Consider the following 14,555-nt stretch of genomic DNA (forward strand, 5'->3'; position numbering starts at 1 on the left):
CGTATTTTATCAGTCAACACCAGTACACATATCAAAGTGTATATGAATGGCAGGATAAGAGAGAGAATCAAATAACTGAATAGGAAAAATGAAACATTATTAAAGTAGCAATAAATCAACAATCCCAGGAAGGGAGAACTATCATGATTAAGACAATTCAAAGATCTCAAGTTATGTATTTAAAAGTTCTTTATCTTAAGCTTCTATTTTTGGTGACTCTTTCAGAATTAGTTGTGAAAACTTCATACATAAATTACCTCTTCAGGTCTCAGTGAATACATCTGTGGAATGAGGGGGCTGAACTAAACAGGGGCAAGAGGCACTAATACTGATTAATCACTTACTATGTGCCAGCCGTTATGGCAGGTGCTTTAACATGTATCATCGCATGTAATCTTTATAAGAAATCTGTGACAAAGCTGAAAACGTTAGACAGTTGAAGAAATTCACTCAATATTACGTGGCAAGAAAGTAGTAGAATTAGGAATTAGAACCCAGAGTCTTCTAACTCCTTCCACTACCCTACACTTACTTCTAGACCAGGGGTCAGCAAACTTTTCCCATAAAGGGTCAGATAACAGACATTTTCAGCTTTGCAGGTTTTACTGTCTGTCACAACTTCTCAACTGTGCCATTACAGGAACAAAAGCAGCTACAGATAATATGTAAATGGACAGGTCTGGCTGTGTTCCAATAAAATTTTATTTACAAACAGGTGGCAGGCCAGATCTGGCCCACAGGCTGTAGCGTGCTGATCCCTGCTCTAGACCAGTACCATCCAAAACAACTTTTTGCAATAATGGAAATGTTCTATATTTGCACTGTTCAATAAGGTAGCCCAGCCACACACGGCTATTGAACATTGAAATGTGGCTAGCACAACTAAGGAACTGAATTGATATATTTTATTAAACTCTAATTAAATTTAAATAGCCACAAGTCGCTAGTGGCTCCTCTACTGGACAGCGCAGCTCTAGATGATTAGTGATATCCTGCCCGGTTCAAAGATTCAACTTAAAATCACCAAGGATTAAATAGTCAATGTGTGAAACTGTTAGATTACCTTAAATATAACTGCTATTTTAACATGAAGACCTAAGAACAGCCAATAACATCAAAGGCCTTTTATTCCAGCCCAGAGTTTGGTCTAGGCCTCTGGCTCACATGCCTTAGTGCTCACCTGAATCACAAGGGCACAGATTCCTGCTTTTGCCCCAAGCCTACATGTGCTGAAAACCAGAGATTCTATATTTTTGATAAGTTCCCTAAGTAATTTTATGTGCTGTCAACTGGCTTGGGGAGTTCTGGGCTGAAAAACTCAAAAGAAAATATAAAAAAATACCCAAAAAGGCACCCCTGAATTCAGTACAAACGTAACACGTGGTTAGGAGAAACAAAGTTCCTCATTTTTTTTTAAAACATACAACTCTGTGGCTTAAAAAAAAAGTGCATTTTTATGAGTGTATACAACATTTATTGAGCACTTACCAGGAGACGGGCACTATTCCAGGTGTTTTACATTTATCATTCCCTCCTCACAACGCTCTGAAGTAGTTCTATCATAACTCATTTCACTGATGAAGAAGTTGAGATATAAAGAGTTGATGCACTGGCCCAAGGTTATGGAGTTAGTTAATAAATGGAGGAGGCAGGATTCAAACCCAAGAAGTCTGGCTCTAAAGCCTGTGATCTCTACCAATATGCTATATTACTGAACACATCTAGAAGACACTAGAACATCAATGCTATCAAGCACCCACCCCGTATTTGTAACCCTTCTAAAGCAACCCAATCACCTTTCGTGGAGTGTGGAGAGAGCAGAGAACACCAAACTTTGAAAATAAAAATAAGAGTAAACTATGTCAAAATTTATGTAAGGTGATAAAAATCCTAATAAGGTTTAAAAAAGCAAAAAGTCATAAAAATCCCTTCATTAACAAATGAGAAAAATATTTAATTTTGTATTCTAACAAAAGATTTTGGGGTGAGGAAGAAGTGAGAGTTCATAAAATAACAAACCTCATGAAGAAACGGCTACACTGTTATGCAACTACCACTACAGATGTTTCGTTCAACAAATAGTTACTGAGTGCCCCTTTTGTTCCTGGCAAATTCCCTTCTCATGGAGCATACATTCTAGGAGCCTTCTTTACTACCTTCCTATTTCATAAATATAGATATAACTTATAAATTAGATGCTAGAATATCTCCAAAGTAATCTGATTAACTGAATTTTTTTTTATTGATCTTTGATATTTAGATAAACACATTTAGGAAATCAAACACACGCAAATCATTTTTAACTCTAAAAATTACTTTTCTAAATTCTCTATCCCCATGATACAACCTCAGCGATGTCATCTGAACTGGTGAAGGAAAAACTGCGGCCGGCTAGTTGATAGGCCTGAGTCTCAATTGCATCCAGCTTGGCTTGCATTATATGTTTCTGACTTTCACATTCTGCAGTACTAAAGCCAATTCCATTTAGTTCTAACAAGGCCAAGCAGTACTGAGAGGGCATTTCCACTTTACAGAAAACATCTGGAAGAAAAAAAGAAAAGTAAAACATTAATTCTAGATCAGCATCATTACCTAAACACACACACAATTTTTCTAGGAAAATCCAGACACAACACACGGTATCCTTCAAGATTCAGTCTTCCGAGCAGCATTCTCAAATCAACAATGAACGGTGTAAAAGTACTTTCCACTTTTCCACATAAGCACTAGACTACTATCCTTGTCTCTGCAGACAGTATAAGAATTGGCAATCTTGTGAATAGTCTGGATTACAAGAGACAACATTTCTCTCAAGATAACGTTTCTGCTTCTATTTCTAGCAAGAGCAAGATACCCAGTCTTATTTGCTAAGCTGATTACAAAGGGTTAATTCTCTGAAATTATATCCAATATCCCTGGCCCTGTGGTATGCATGCTTGCACAAAGAACTAAATATGGGGTTTTATATTTTCCAATGCTTTTACCAAAGAGTAAAGGATCAGATTCCTGAAGTAAGAATCAGAGTATTTTTCTATAGGCTCACATTTCTCAAGAGTAGTCTTCATTCTAAATCAGTTTTCCCAGTATGTTCATTAGAATTTTAGTCTCAAAGATACTCTGTAGAAAGGGTGGAGTTGAGAGACACTGTATACCATGAGTTTCAGCATTTATATACTGTTCTTGGATATTCATGACGCCTGCTAATATATGTAAGGCTCTGAGAAGACTTGAAGCAAAGAGAATTATTTAATTTTGTATTAACCAAAAGTCTGAAATTATTTGACCATAAAATCCTTTATTTTATATGATACTTATTAACGTCCTGAAAAGGGTCCATAGAATGCACTGTGGGAAATGCTGTCCTAAATCATTAAGAAAAAAATCCATACCAAAGACTTCAGCTTTCAGTACTATGGGTCACTAGGACTCTGAGTAATCCTGGCCTGCCCTTCCCAGCTCCACATACACACATTCTTTGAGGCATTACTGGTCTTAATCAGCAGGAGAGATCTCCAGAGACACTGATAACCACCAAAAGCAAACAAACAAGTGAGAGCTATGGGCCTCTAACTGGGCAGGCAGAGCCTGGCTTTGGAAGCCTGGACCCAGAGCAGAAATTCATGGGATGTGGGACCAGAGAAATAAGGAACTAGAACAAAACAGTCAGAGCAGCACGAAGTCAGAGTGACAGGGAGCCAGTGTGGATCCTTAGGCAGTAGGAAGGAGCTGAGTTGTCATGGGAATGAAGTCCTATACCCAAAAGGTTGAGGGAATACAGATCTTTGGAATAGAACAGGAGGAGAAGCTGATCCTCAGACTCCTGTTCTGAACCCAAAACTCTCAAGGAAGGCTAGTGTGGTCCTTGGGTGTGGTGTAGTTTGGTAACCAGCAGAGGCAAGAGCAAAACTCTTCTAAAGGAAGGCTTCCCTCAAGTTAGGCCTGCAGGGCTCCACTGATCAAATCGTGTTGGAACTCACAGAGAGTAAGAAAAATACAAGATAGCAAAGAAATATGAATGGGATTCAGCAGAAACAACAAACAGCAGACTTAGATCCCCAAGAATTGCAGATAAGGAATTGCTAGAACAGAGCACAGAGCATAGGCTATGAATGAATTATTTACAAAATAAAAAAAGAGATGAATAGAAATGAATAGAAATACATCAATAATCACAATAAATTGGTAAATTTGTAAAAAAGTAGGTAAGTTTGAAAAATAAACAATTAAGTTATACTTTGTTTATAAGACACATCTAAAGCACAAGGACCTAGAAAGGTTAAAAGGGATAGAAAAAAGATACGTGAGGTAAATATTAATCAAAAGAAAGTTGGTGCTGCCATATTCATTCCAGAACACAGACTAAGAATAAAAAGCCTATTAGTAGTAGAGCTGGTCACAACATAATGACAGAAGGTTTGATTCACCAGGAAGATAAATCAATTTTAAACATGTATGCATCTAATAAAATGGTCTTAAAATATATAGTTTAAATTGACTGAACTACAGGGAAAATTAGATATAGAAGATTTAAACAACAACCTTGACTTAGCAGACATTTATAAAATTCTGCATCCAGAATTAGAATACACATTCTCTTACATACACATAGAACATATACACAATAGTTCAGGTTTTAGGTCACAAAGCAACTCAAGAAATTTCAAAGAATGGGTATTATACAACCATGTTCTCTAACCACAATACAATTAAGTTTGAAGGTAATAATAAAAATACAAAATAAAAAGTTTCCAAATATTCGGGAATTAAAAACCAATCTTCTAAATAATTTATGAGTCAAAAAGAGTCATAACAGAAATTTTTAAATATTTAGGATAAAACGAAAATATTACATGTCAAAACTTGCGAGATACAATGAAAGTAGAGCTTTGAGGGAAATTTATAGCCTTAAATATTTAAGTTAGAAAAGAAAAAAATGATTTGAAAAGTAATGAGTTTAGTGTCAAACAGGAATTTCGAAAAAGGACTGCAAAATAAAGTCAACGGAACTAGAAGAAAAGAGATAATATAAGTGTTGACAGAAATAAAGGAAATAGAAAACAAAAAACAATAGGAAATATCAAAGGCAAAAATTGGTTCTTTGAAAAGACTGAAAAATTGGATAAACTTCTAATGAGATGAAACAATAAATAATATTATGAAAGAAAAAGAGGACATAACAGATAAACCAGAGATGTGAAAAACTCAGCAATAGCTTTATGACAATAAATTTGAAAATTTGGACGAAACAGAGAAATTCTTAAAAAATTATAGCTTACCAAAACATAATTAAAAAGATATAATTGAATAATTTTACAGTTATTGAAGAAATCAAAGTAGTAGGTTAAAAATATTTCCACAAAGAAACAGTTTATAGGCAAATTCTACCAAAATTTCAAGAACATATCATTTCTATGATACATAAACTCCTCCAGATAAAAAGAGGTTGTATTCACCAACTTACTCCATGAAACTAGAATAACTCTGTTACCAAAAACAAAACACAAGGAAAGAAAATTAGTCATTTTAAAACCAATGAATTGGCAAAGCTGAAACAATAGGAATCAGCAAGATATCTTGCACATTGCTGTTTAGAAAGTAAACTTATACAACCATTCTGGAAAACGATTCAGCATAACCTTATAAAGTTAAAAATTCCCATTCTCAGGAAAGAGCAATTCCATACCCAAAAGAAATTCTTGACCACATGTACCAGGAGACATGTATATGTGTAAGAATATGTAAACAGAACTACTTGTTATAGCAAAACAAAATACAAAACTAGAAACAATCCAAACATTCATCAATAGGAAAATGGATAAATTTTGGCACACTTACACAGTGACATATTACACAACAGTGAAAAATGAATCAACTATAGATACTTGCAATAATATGCATGAATCTTATTAACATGATGCTGAGCAAGAAAAGCAAGTTATGGTGTGACAGATGTTTTATAAAGTTCAAAAACAAGCAAAACTAAATAATATATTGTTTGGACTTAGATACATATATGCTAAAATTTTTTTAATTAAAACATAAAATTTAAATTAAAAAAATAAGATAATGAGGGGCCAGCCCAGAGGTGTAGTGGTTAAGTTCATGTGCTCCGCTTAGGTGGTCCAGGGTTCACAAGTTCGGATCCCAGGGGCAGACCTATACACTGCCCACCAAGCCATGCTGTGGCGGCATCCCACACACAAAATAGAGGAAGATGGGCATAGATGTTAGCTCAGGGCTAATCTTCCTCAGCAAAAAGAGGAAGATTGGCAATGCATGTTAGATCGGGACCATCTTCATTACCAAAAAAAAAAGATAATGATAAACATAAAACTTGGGATGTGCAAGAAAGGAGGAACACATAGGTAGACACAAATGTGAAGTTATTAATAATGTGTTAACAATTATTAATTATATTATTAAAATAACAAATAAATAATAAAAGGACCATACATGGACCGATGATAATGTACATGAAAGAAAGATTATGACTAACACAAATCTGTGCAGCTGAGGCCCTTTAAAAAAAAGAGAAACCAATTCACTCCATACCTAGAAAATCATCTCATATATGTTCAAACCACTCCAGAAAGGACCTGATTGATTCATGTGTAGAGAACAGGATGCTTTGTCCTGGCTCACATTGAGCAAAGACACATTCTGTTATTAATATTTATTTATACCCAAACAAAAATCAGCTGTCTACTGGGAGAAAGTCAGCTGCCAGAACACACCCACCCAATAGGCAAAAGGATGAGAAAAGAAAAAGATGAAGTTTCTGGAGGTCCATTAAAATAAACAAGCACATCCCGAAACAATTATTTCTAAACAAAATTTGACAGCTGTCCACATTTTCTCCGAAAACTTTTCTTATCTCAGTGTACTTTAATTCTATGAATTCTTTCAATAAGAGTGCATTCAATACCTCCTACTCACACACTTTTGAATATTTGCAGAAAAAAGAACCTATGAAGACACACTGAAATTGTGAAAGTTAAAAATAACAAATCTAGAGGGTTATTTTCTAGAAAGGAAAACCATAGTCTCCTTTCTTTATAGGTGAAAAACTGTCTTTAAGTAGTGGAACGGTCCCCTCCCAAACATACTGAAAGCTTATAGTTCTGATAATGGGCAACAAATGTCTGTAAAAAGTTACATACTAATCTGTATCACCACCATCAAATGTTAGTGTCTAGGAACTACAGACTAGCCAGGACGCCTATCCTAGGGGCAGACTAAGCAGACTGAGAGGGAAAGAGAGCTGTGTTCATTCAGCTTTATCATCCACGAATGTAGAAGCAGTCCTGTGTCTTGTGTGCCACATATTCCCACTCCTTGGCCTGTCTACACTGGCTTAGAGAAAAGCTGAGTGAGATACTATAGAGCTGTTCAAGAGCTGCTAATTATAATTTTATTTATTTATTTTTTCCCCCAAAGCCCCAGTAGACAGTTGTATGTCATAGCTGCACATCCTTCTAGTTGCTGTATGTGGGACGCGGCCTCAGCATGGCCGGAGAAGCGGTGCGTCGGTGCGCGCCCGGGATCCGAACCCGGGCCGCCAGCAGCAGAGCGCGCGCACTTAACCGGTAAGCCATGGGGCCGGCCCCAAGAGCTGCTAATTAACAGCAGTTAAGCAAGTCTCCTATGAACAAACAAGTCAGTGTGGTCTTTGAATTATTCTACCCCAATGATACTGAGGAGAACACGACTATCAGCTCAGAGGGCTTGTGCTAGCAGTAAAAACAATAACAATAATCAACTAACACAATAATGAGCGTCTACTCTGTGGCAAACACTACACTAAGGTCTCTCTCATTTAATACTTATAACAGCATTATATGAACTAGACTTAAGAGTTTCAGTAGCTTACCCAAGGCCCCTCACTAATAAGTGATACAGCCCAGATTCAAACCCTGGTCTGTGTGAATTCATCAGTATGCAGTTTCTAGTATTTATTAATCAGGCAATAAATTCATGATTTAAATCTTCTCACAATGAAGCCAACTTTGTTCCACTTCATTTGTACCATAAGCATATGCTATGCTCTCTGAAGTCAAGGTACTCAATCTGGGACAGCAGACTGCACAATAAATCCATGCTATTTTTCATGAGGGAAAAAAAAGATTCACATGAATAGCCTTTGCTGAAAAAAAATAAGTCTTAATAGTTCTAAAAAGAAAACAGTGGGGCCAGCCTGGTGTCGTAGCGGTTAAGTTCGTGTACTCCGCTTTGGCGGCCCGGGGTTTGCAGGTTCGGATCCCAGGTGCGGACCTACACACCGCTTGTCAAGCCATGCTGTGGCGGAGCCCCATATGAAGTAGAGGAAGATGGCCACAGATGTTAGCCTAGTGCCAATCTTCCTCAGCAAAAAAGAGGAGGATTGGCATCGGATGTGAGCTGACGGCTAATCTTCCTCACAAAAAAGAAAAAAAGAAAAAACAGTTCACTTTTTTAAATCCATGAAAGATACGTTCTAAGTGTGACTAAAAATCATTTGATAAAGTTCAAATATAAAATTAGCAATAAATGAATAAAATGCCACTAATTGTCTTCATTACAGTAGAGCCTGAGGTCAGCTAACTAAAGCCAAACAAGGGTCAGCTGTCTGCTTTTGTAAATAAAGTTTTATTGAACACTCGTTTTTGTATTGTCTGGCTGCTTTCCTGCTATTAATAGCAAAGTGGAATATTTGTGATTGAGATCATCTGGGCCACAAAGCCAAAAATATTTACTCTCTGGCCTTTTATAGAAAAGTTTGTTGAACCCTGGACTAGATAATCCAAAGATAGGGTTTGCATAAAAAGTGTAATTTACCCATCTGTGATAAAGAATGGCTAATTATTTAACTATCATCAGTCTGCAACAGCATAAAAATGCCAGGAACTTATTTTTACCTTGAAGGTTTTCCTTCTTCAACAAAGCATTGAGTTGATTCATAGAGTTGAAGGTGAGAATGGACTCTACAGAGGCTCTGTATCGCCCAGAATGCTCAGTGTGGACATTCAGCCCCAGGCTTTGAATCCCTTGGCCAGTCTCTATCCCTTCCAGGAGTGGAAGCTCATGAGGAAGAAAACTGGTAACTATGCTGTGAAGAGTCGGCTCCTTAGAATCTGGATCTAGCAACCAGCATGCCACCTGAATGGGATAGCAAGCAGAACATTTTCTTGATTTTTCAAAGACATTTCTGTACCCTTAAAATAAAAGGGGAAAAAAGAAAGCCATTTCTAACCTCACTCATATTCACTTAATACTTACTCAGTGGTCTTCCCAGTAGAGAAGAAAAGGATAATTGTATGAGGACTCATTTTTGGTACCAATAAGAGCAGCAGCCTTCAAAGAAGGAAAACTTAAAACTTCTCCATTTTTGCAATGCTCCCACTGATCCAGTTCTGAAGGAGGCTTGAAAACCAAGTGCCTCTCAGCTAACGGAAACCATGTTTCTGAAAATACAGATGGACTCTTCTCCACTGAGGCTCATTTCGGCTAAGCTGCTATAATAAAGATGGGCCTATATACTTTTAGGTTTATTTAATTCTTTCAACATTGGAAGAAGTGAGGCATAAATGTTTTACCATTACAAGTTCATATCCATTAAAAGTTTTATTATAAAAGTTCAGAGTTTTAGAAAGCCTCTAGGCTTTCCCCCTAGGATAAGGGCTTGTCTCAGGACCATTCAACTAGTCATTTGATTGCTACTTTTAGCTTCCCTATGAGATTAGAAGACCTGTAGTTTCTAATACTAGACCTAGTAAATCAATACTGGATTTAGAACAAGGAAATCTAAACCCTGTTCATAATTCCAACAATTACTATATGACTCGGTTACTTCTTTTGTAGGTTAAGAATGTAGTTTCAGGGCCGGCCCCATGGCTTAGCAGTTAAGTGCTCGCACTCCGCTACTGGTGGCCCGGGTTTGGATCACAGGCACGCACCGACGCACTGCTTCTCAGGCCATGCTGAGATGGCGTCCTACATACAGCAACTAGAAGGGTGTGCAACTATGACATACAACTATCTACTGGGGCTTTGGGGAAAAAAAAAAAAGGAGGAGGATTGGCAATAGATGTTAGCTCAGCGCCGGTCTTCCTCAGCAAAAAGAGGAGGATTAACACGGATGTTAGCTCAGGGTTGATCTTCCTCACCAAAAAAAAAAAAAAAAAATGTAGTTTCATAGGGGGGTGTGATATTGTAAATTATAATAAGAAATATAAATTTGGTCTTCATCTCTATTTCCAGAACAGAGCTTTTATTTATTTATTTATTTATTTATTTATTTATTTATTTTTTTGGTGAGGAAGATCAGCCCTGAGCTAACATCCATGCTAATCCTCCTCTTTTTGCTGAGGAAGACCGGCTCTGAGCTAACATCTATTGCCAATCCTCCTCCTTTTTTTTTTCCCCCAAAGCCCCAGTAGATAGTTGTATGTTGTAGTTGCACATCCTTCTAGTTGCCAGAATAGAGCTTTCAAAACCCTTGGAATTTCCTAAATGGTGAGAGAGAGAAAAGTGTCTTTTGTTAAGTTAATGAGGTGACTTTTGGAATGCTCCCAGGTCACCTAAGGATGGAGGCTGGTTACCAGGGAAATCAACCCTGTGATTGGAGGCTTGGAACTTTCAGTCCCACCCCTTGACCTCTGGGAGGTGGCTGGAGGTTGAATTGATCACCAATGGCCAATGATTCAATCAATCATGCCTATGTAATGAAGCCTCCATAAACACCCAACAGGTCAGTGTTTGGAGAGTTTCCCAGGTTGGTGAACACACAGAGGTGCTGAGAGAGTGGCATGTCTGGACAGGGCATGAAAGCTCTGCTCCCCTTCCCACATACCTTGCTCTATGCATCTCTTCCATCTGGGTGTCCATCTGTATCCTTTATCATACCCTTTTATAACAAACTGGTAAACGTAAGTAAATGTTTCCTTGAGTTTTGTGAGTCGTTCTAGCTTATTAATTGAAGCCAAAGGGGGAGGAGCTCACAGGAACCTCTGATTTATAGCCAGTTGGTACGAAGTACAGGAAACAACCTGAACTTGCAACTGGCATCTGAAGTCCAAGGAAGGGGCCTTGGAACCTCCAGTCTATTGTCGGTTGGTCAGAAGTACCTGGGCTAGTGATTGGCCTTGAAGTAGAGGACAGTCTTATGGGACTGAGCCCTTAACCTGTGGAATCTGACGCTACTTCTGGGTAGACAGTGTCAGAATTGAGTTGAATTGTAGGACATCCAGCTGGTGTCCCCAGCTTGGTTGGTGGTGTGGGGGGAAACCTCCCACACATGTCGGAATTTGTCTCAAAGCCACTTTAGTTGGTGTCAGAGAAGTGGGATTTGCTAGAAAGGCTCTGGCTCACAGATAAATGCAGTTTGCGAAGAGAAAGGATAAAAGGGCGGGGGATGATGATCCTTTGATCCGTGGATGGCTACCTAGTCACCCATGGTATGAAAGTACAGCTGCATTGCAATCAGTTACTAAAAGTAAAAGTTACCAGTGGAATTTAGAAACGGTAGTAGACCTGACTTTTGAGGAGTTGGCTCATTGGATATATAAGGAAATGCAAAATAATAAGCACGCTAAACATAAAAATCTCTTGGTTATTGTTATGCGTAATAGCTAAAATGAAAGTAAAAGAAAGCGCTGGGTCAGGCCTTGATGCTAAACCAAACTCAGATTTGGGTCACCCTGAGCTTCGGCCACTAGCCTCAATGCCGCCTAGAAAGGGAAAAATTATGCAGAGGCAACAGAAAGTACCTCTTAGACCTTTGGTCACAAGAAGGTAATCAATGTAAAGGGAGGGCAAAAGCAAGAAACTATTGAAACCAGAGGGGACAGTGTGAAGTTGTTTCATTTTGTGGATGTGTATCATCAGCTTCCTGAGGAACCTTTACTCAAATGGACTATGAGAGAAATTTAGGAGGAGTGTCAGGTTTTTGAATGCTGTAGAAGGGGAGAGCACGTTTGGGTTGACACAGGACCTACAGCTCACTATGGAACAATCACAGATGATTATATGTCACCCAGACACACCAGAGGATATTCCCGAGGGAACAGCCAGCCTGGTGCATGGGATAAAAGCCACTGTGAGGTCTGTATCCTGAGAAGGGGGACTGTTTGTCTCCCCGTATAAATGCCAAATGGAACACCCCAGATGAAGTAGCTGATATGCTTTGTATACAAGCCATGTGGGACTGACTTTATAATGACCAGGATATTCAGGGCTGAATATGCCCATCACCCAGGTCATGGTAAATGTGGTAAACCATGGCTGTAGTTAAGGGGGCCCCTTTCACATGGGCACCCCATATAACCTTATTGTTGCAAAACCTAGGGATAGTTTGGGAGCCTGATCAAATTGTCTCAGCTTCCCCTCACATGTCTTACAGATGTTAATAAAAACATTAGGTTAATTAACACGAGAATGGGAAGAGGCAGAGGGGAGAGTCAAGAGACTTCCCAACAAGGTAGAAATTTTTTAAATGTTATCAAGAAATAAGGTGAATAAAGCAAATATTGATAGGAGCGCAAGAAAGAGGAAACAGAAAGGGGATAGTCACAGGACTCATCCTAGCATGGTGGAAATCTTTAGATGGTTATTCAGAAATCGGATTAATAAAACGGGCATTGATGAGGTTAAAACAAAGGTTTTAATGCAACACTATCATAGGTTGGGCAGGCCAAGGCGACCCTCTGCTGGTTCCCCAGTATTAAAGGGCCTCAAATAAGTCTGCTCTACTTATCCCAATTTAAAGAAATGTAAAAAGCCTGAAGGCAAATATTACAATGAGAAACCTAACCAGCAATCACTTAGGGCAGTGATTAGGCAGATTAACCAAATTAAAGATTGATAAAAGGGCCAGATCCCTTGCTCAACCCCTCCCTGGGGACCCCAAAGCCTTTTGCACAAGAGTGGGTAAAATGGTCAGGGGGTTGGGAAGAGAATTTTCCAGGTACTGTGGTACCTGGAATTGTGGTACCAAAACTCATTGGTGAGGCCCTGACTCAGCCTACAATTAGATTGAGAGACTGTAAAAATATAACAGCTGATAGGATTGTGCAAATTGGAAGGTTTAAGCAGGTATTATGTAAAGAAGTTGTGTCTCCTTTATCTGAATCTTTTATGGGAATGAGTATTTTGTCTGGCAGGGGAACACTTTCCCTATTTGGTTTTGCAAAACCAAAACCTTAATGAAGTCCATGGAGGCTACAGTTAGGAATGTAAGGGTTGAGGTAGAAGTTTGTAGAATTGGTATGTTTGAAGGGGCTTTAGGAGAAGTGGTTGAGTCTTGATTGTATTTTGGAAATGGAGGTTACGTCTGACTGGGAAATGTTTCCCCTTCCTAGTATTGTAAAACAGAAGACATGTAAATTGCCCTTCAAGCAATGTTAATCCGACATGCTAAATGGGAAGCAGTACGACTGCCCAAGCCCATATAGCGTGGAATAGAAGCTGGAGTGCTGGTAGGGACAAATTCTCTGTGCAATATCCCTATGTGGGGCATAGACTGGGGCTTATGGCAAGAGCCTGAGTGGCTCCCAGTGACAACTACTGGGACTTTAAACAAGAGAATTTCCACTTGAGGGGCATTTACTACCTTGCTATCTGACATTATTAACTGAAGCTACTCTTATGACTGAGGGACATAACATGATCTTGAAACCTGAAATACCCACAAAGTCTTGGGTGATGTCTAAGAAATGCTCTAATGGAGATGGCAGTGCCCAAAACAGTTCCATAATATGCCTACAAATAGGTCCTGACAGGAATAGACACTGACTCTGGACTGTGCTTTGCTTACCCAGTGGTAGATACAAATGCTGAGTGATATAAAAGAACTGGAACAGAAGATATTGCACCAGTTTGGATGGCCGATTGTCATTTCTTCAGACCAAAGAGCACACTTCACAGTCCATAATGTCCAACAATAGGCAGAGAGATATCATCCTTAGAATACTAGTTTCATAGAGAATTGGAATGGGCAATTAAAACATTAGTTGTCTAAAACGGGGGAAGATAAACGCATGAGAGCTGGCTTACATGCCTTCACAAGTGTGTGCTCCCACTCAACATGAACATGAGTGAGGCTAAAGAAGTGGCCCCACAGGATAGATTTCTCTGTTTTTCTGGAGGATCGGGGGAAGAAGGGGTAGAGAAGGTGCTGGTATACTTTCTCCCCCGCATCACCTCAACTTTTTTTTTCCCCTACTTGATGTGTTGATCACAGGACCAGGGTTATAACTTAAAAGGGCTGGAAGCAGGGATGATTCTGGAAGCAGGATGTAACTGTGTTTTTAACCTTTATGTTATAATTCCTAAAGGCCTGATGAGGCAGGATGTGCCTTCACCCCATCTGGCAAAATTGGGGCTAACAGTGAATGCAGCTATTGCCTGGCGGTCAGACAGCCCACTAACTCTGCACCTACGTGACCTTATCTTACCTGAATGGGAGTGGACTGAGGGCGAGGCACTTGATAGACTAGTACTGGGTTGTCTGCAATCTAGACCAGTGAACCTAATATCATTTCCACGGAGAGAAGGAAAAATAGTAGCTATGGGTAAAGGAA

At 38.9% G+C, this 14,555-nt stretch overlaps 1 protein-coding gene and 1 long non-coding RNA gene across 4 annotated transcripts in view; one reads left to right on the top strand and one right to left on the bottom strand.

Moving 5' to 3' along the window:
* The window catches only part of POLQ (DNA polymerase theta), a 108,490-nt gene that overhangs the window by 30,285 nt on the left and 63,650 nt on the right, over window positions 1-14,555 (bottom strand). For 2 of the 3 annotated variants that reach the window (XM_058555879.1, XM_058555880.1), the window contains exons 19-20: window positions 8,895-9,135; window positions 2,348-2,541 (exon numbers count right to left, since the gene is read on the bottom strand). In XM_058555879.1, the coding sequence (XP_058411862.1) occupies window positions 2,348-2,541; window positions 8,895-9,135 (435 nt within the window). Of the gene's footprint in view, window positions 1-344; window positions 2,542-8,894; window positions 9,136-14,555 lie in introns of all 3 variants that reach the window. The other variant, XR_009222226.1, reaches the window with a different exon arrangement.
* Window positions 10,780-14,555, top strand: part of LOC131414764 (uncharacterized) — a 76,844-nt gene continuing 73,068 nt past the window's right edge. The window contains exon 1 of the long non-coding RNA XR_009222227.1: window positions 10,780-10,904. This is a non-coding gene — a long non-coding RNA (uncharacterized LOC131414764). The remainder of the gene's footprint in view (window positions 10,905-14,555) is intronic.

Source organism: Diceros bicornis, chromosome 15, assembly GCF_020826845.1.
Source record: "Diceros bicornis minor isolate mBicDic1 chromosome 15, mDicBic1.mat.cur, whole genome shotgun sequence".
Lineage (NCBI taxonomy): Eukaryota > Metazoa > Chordata > Mammalia > Perissodactyla > Rhinocerotidae > Diceros > Diceros bicornis.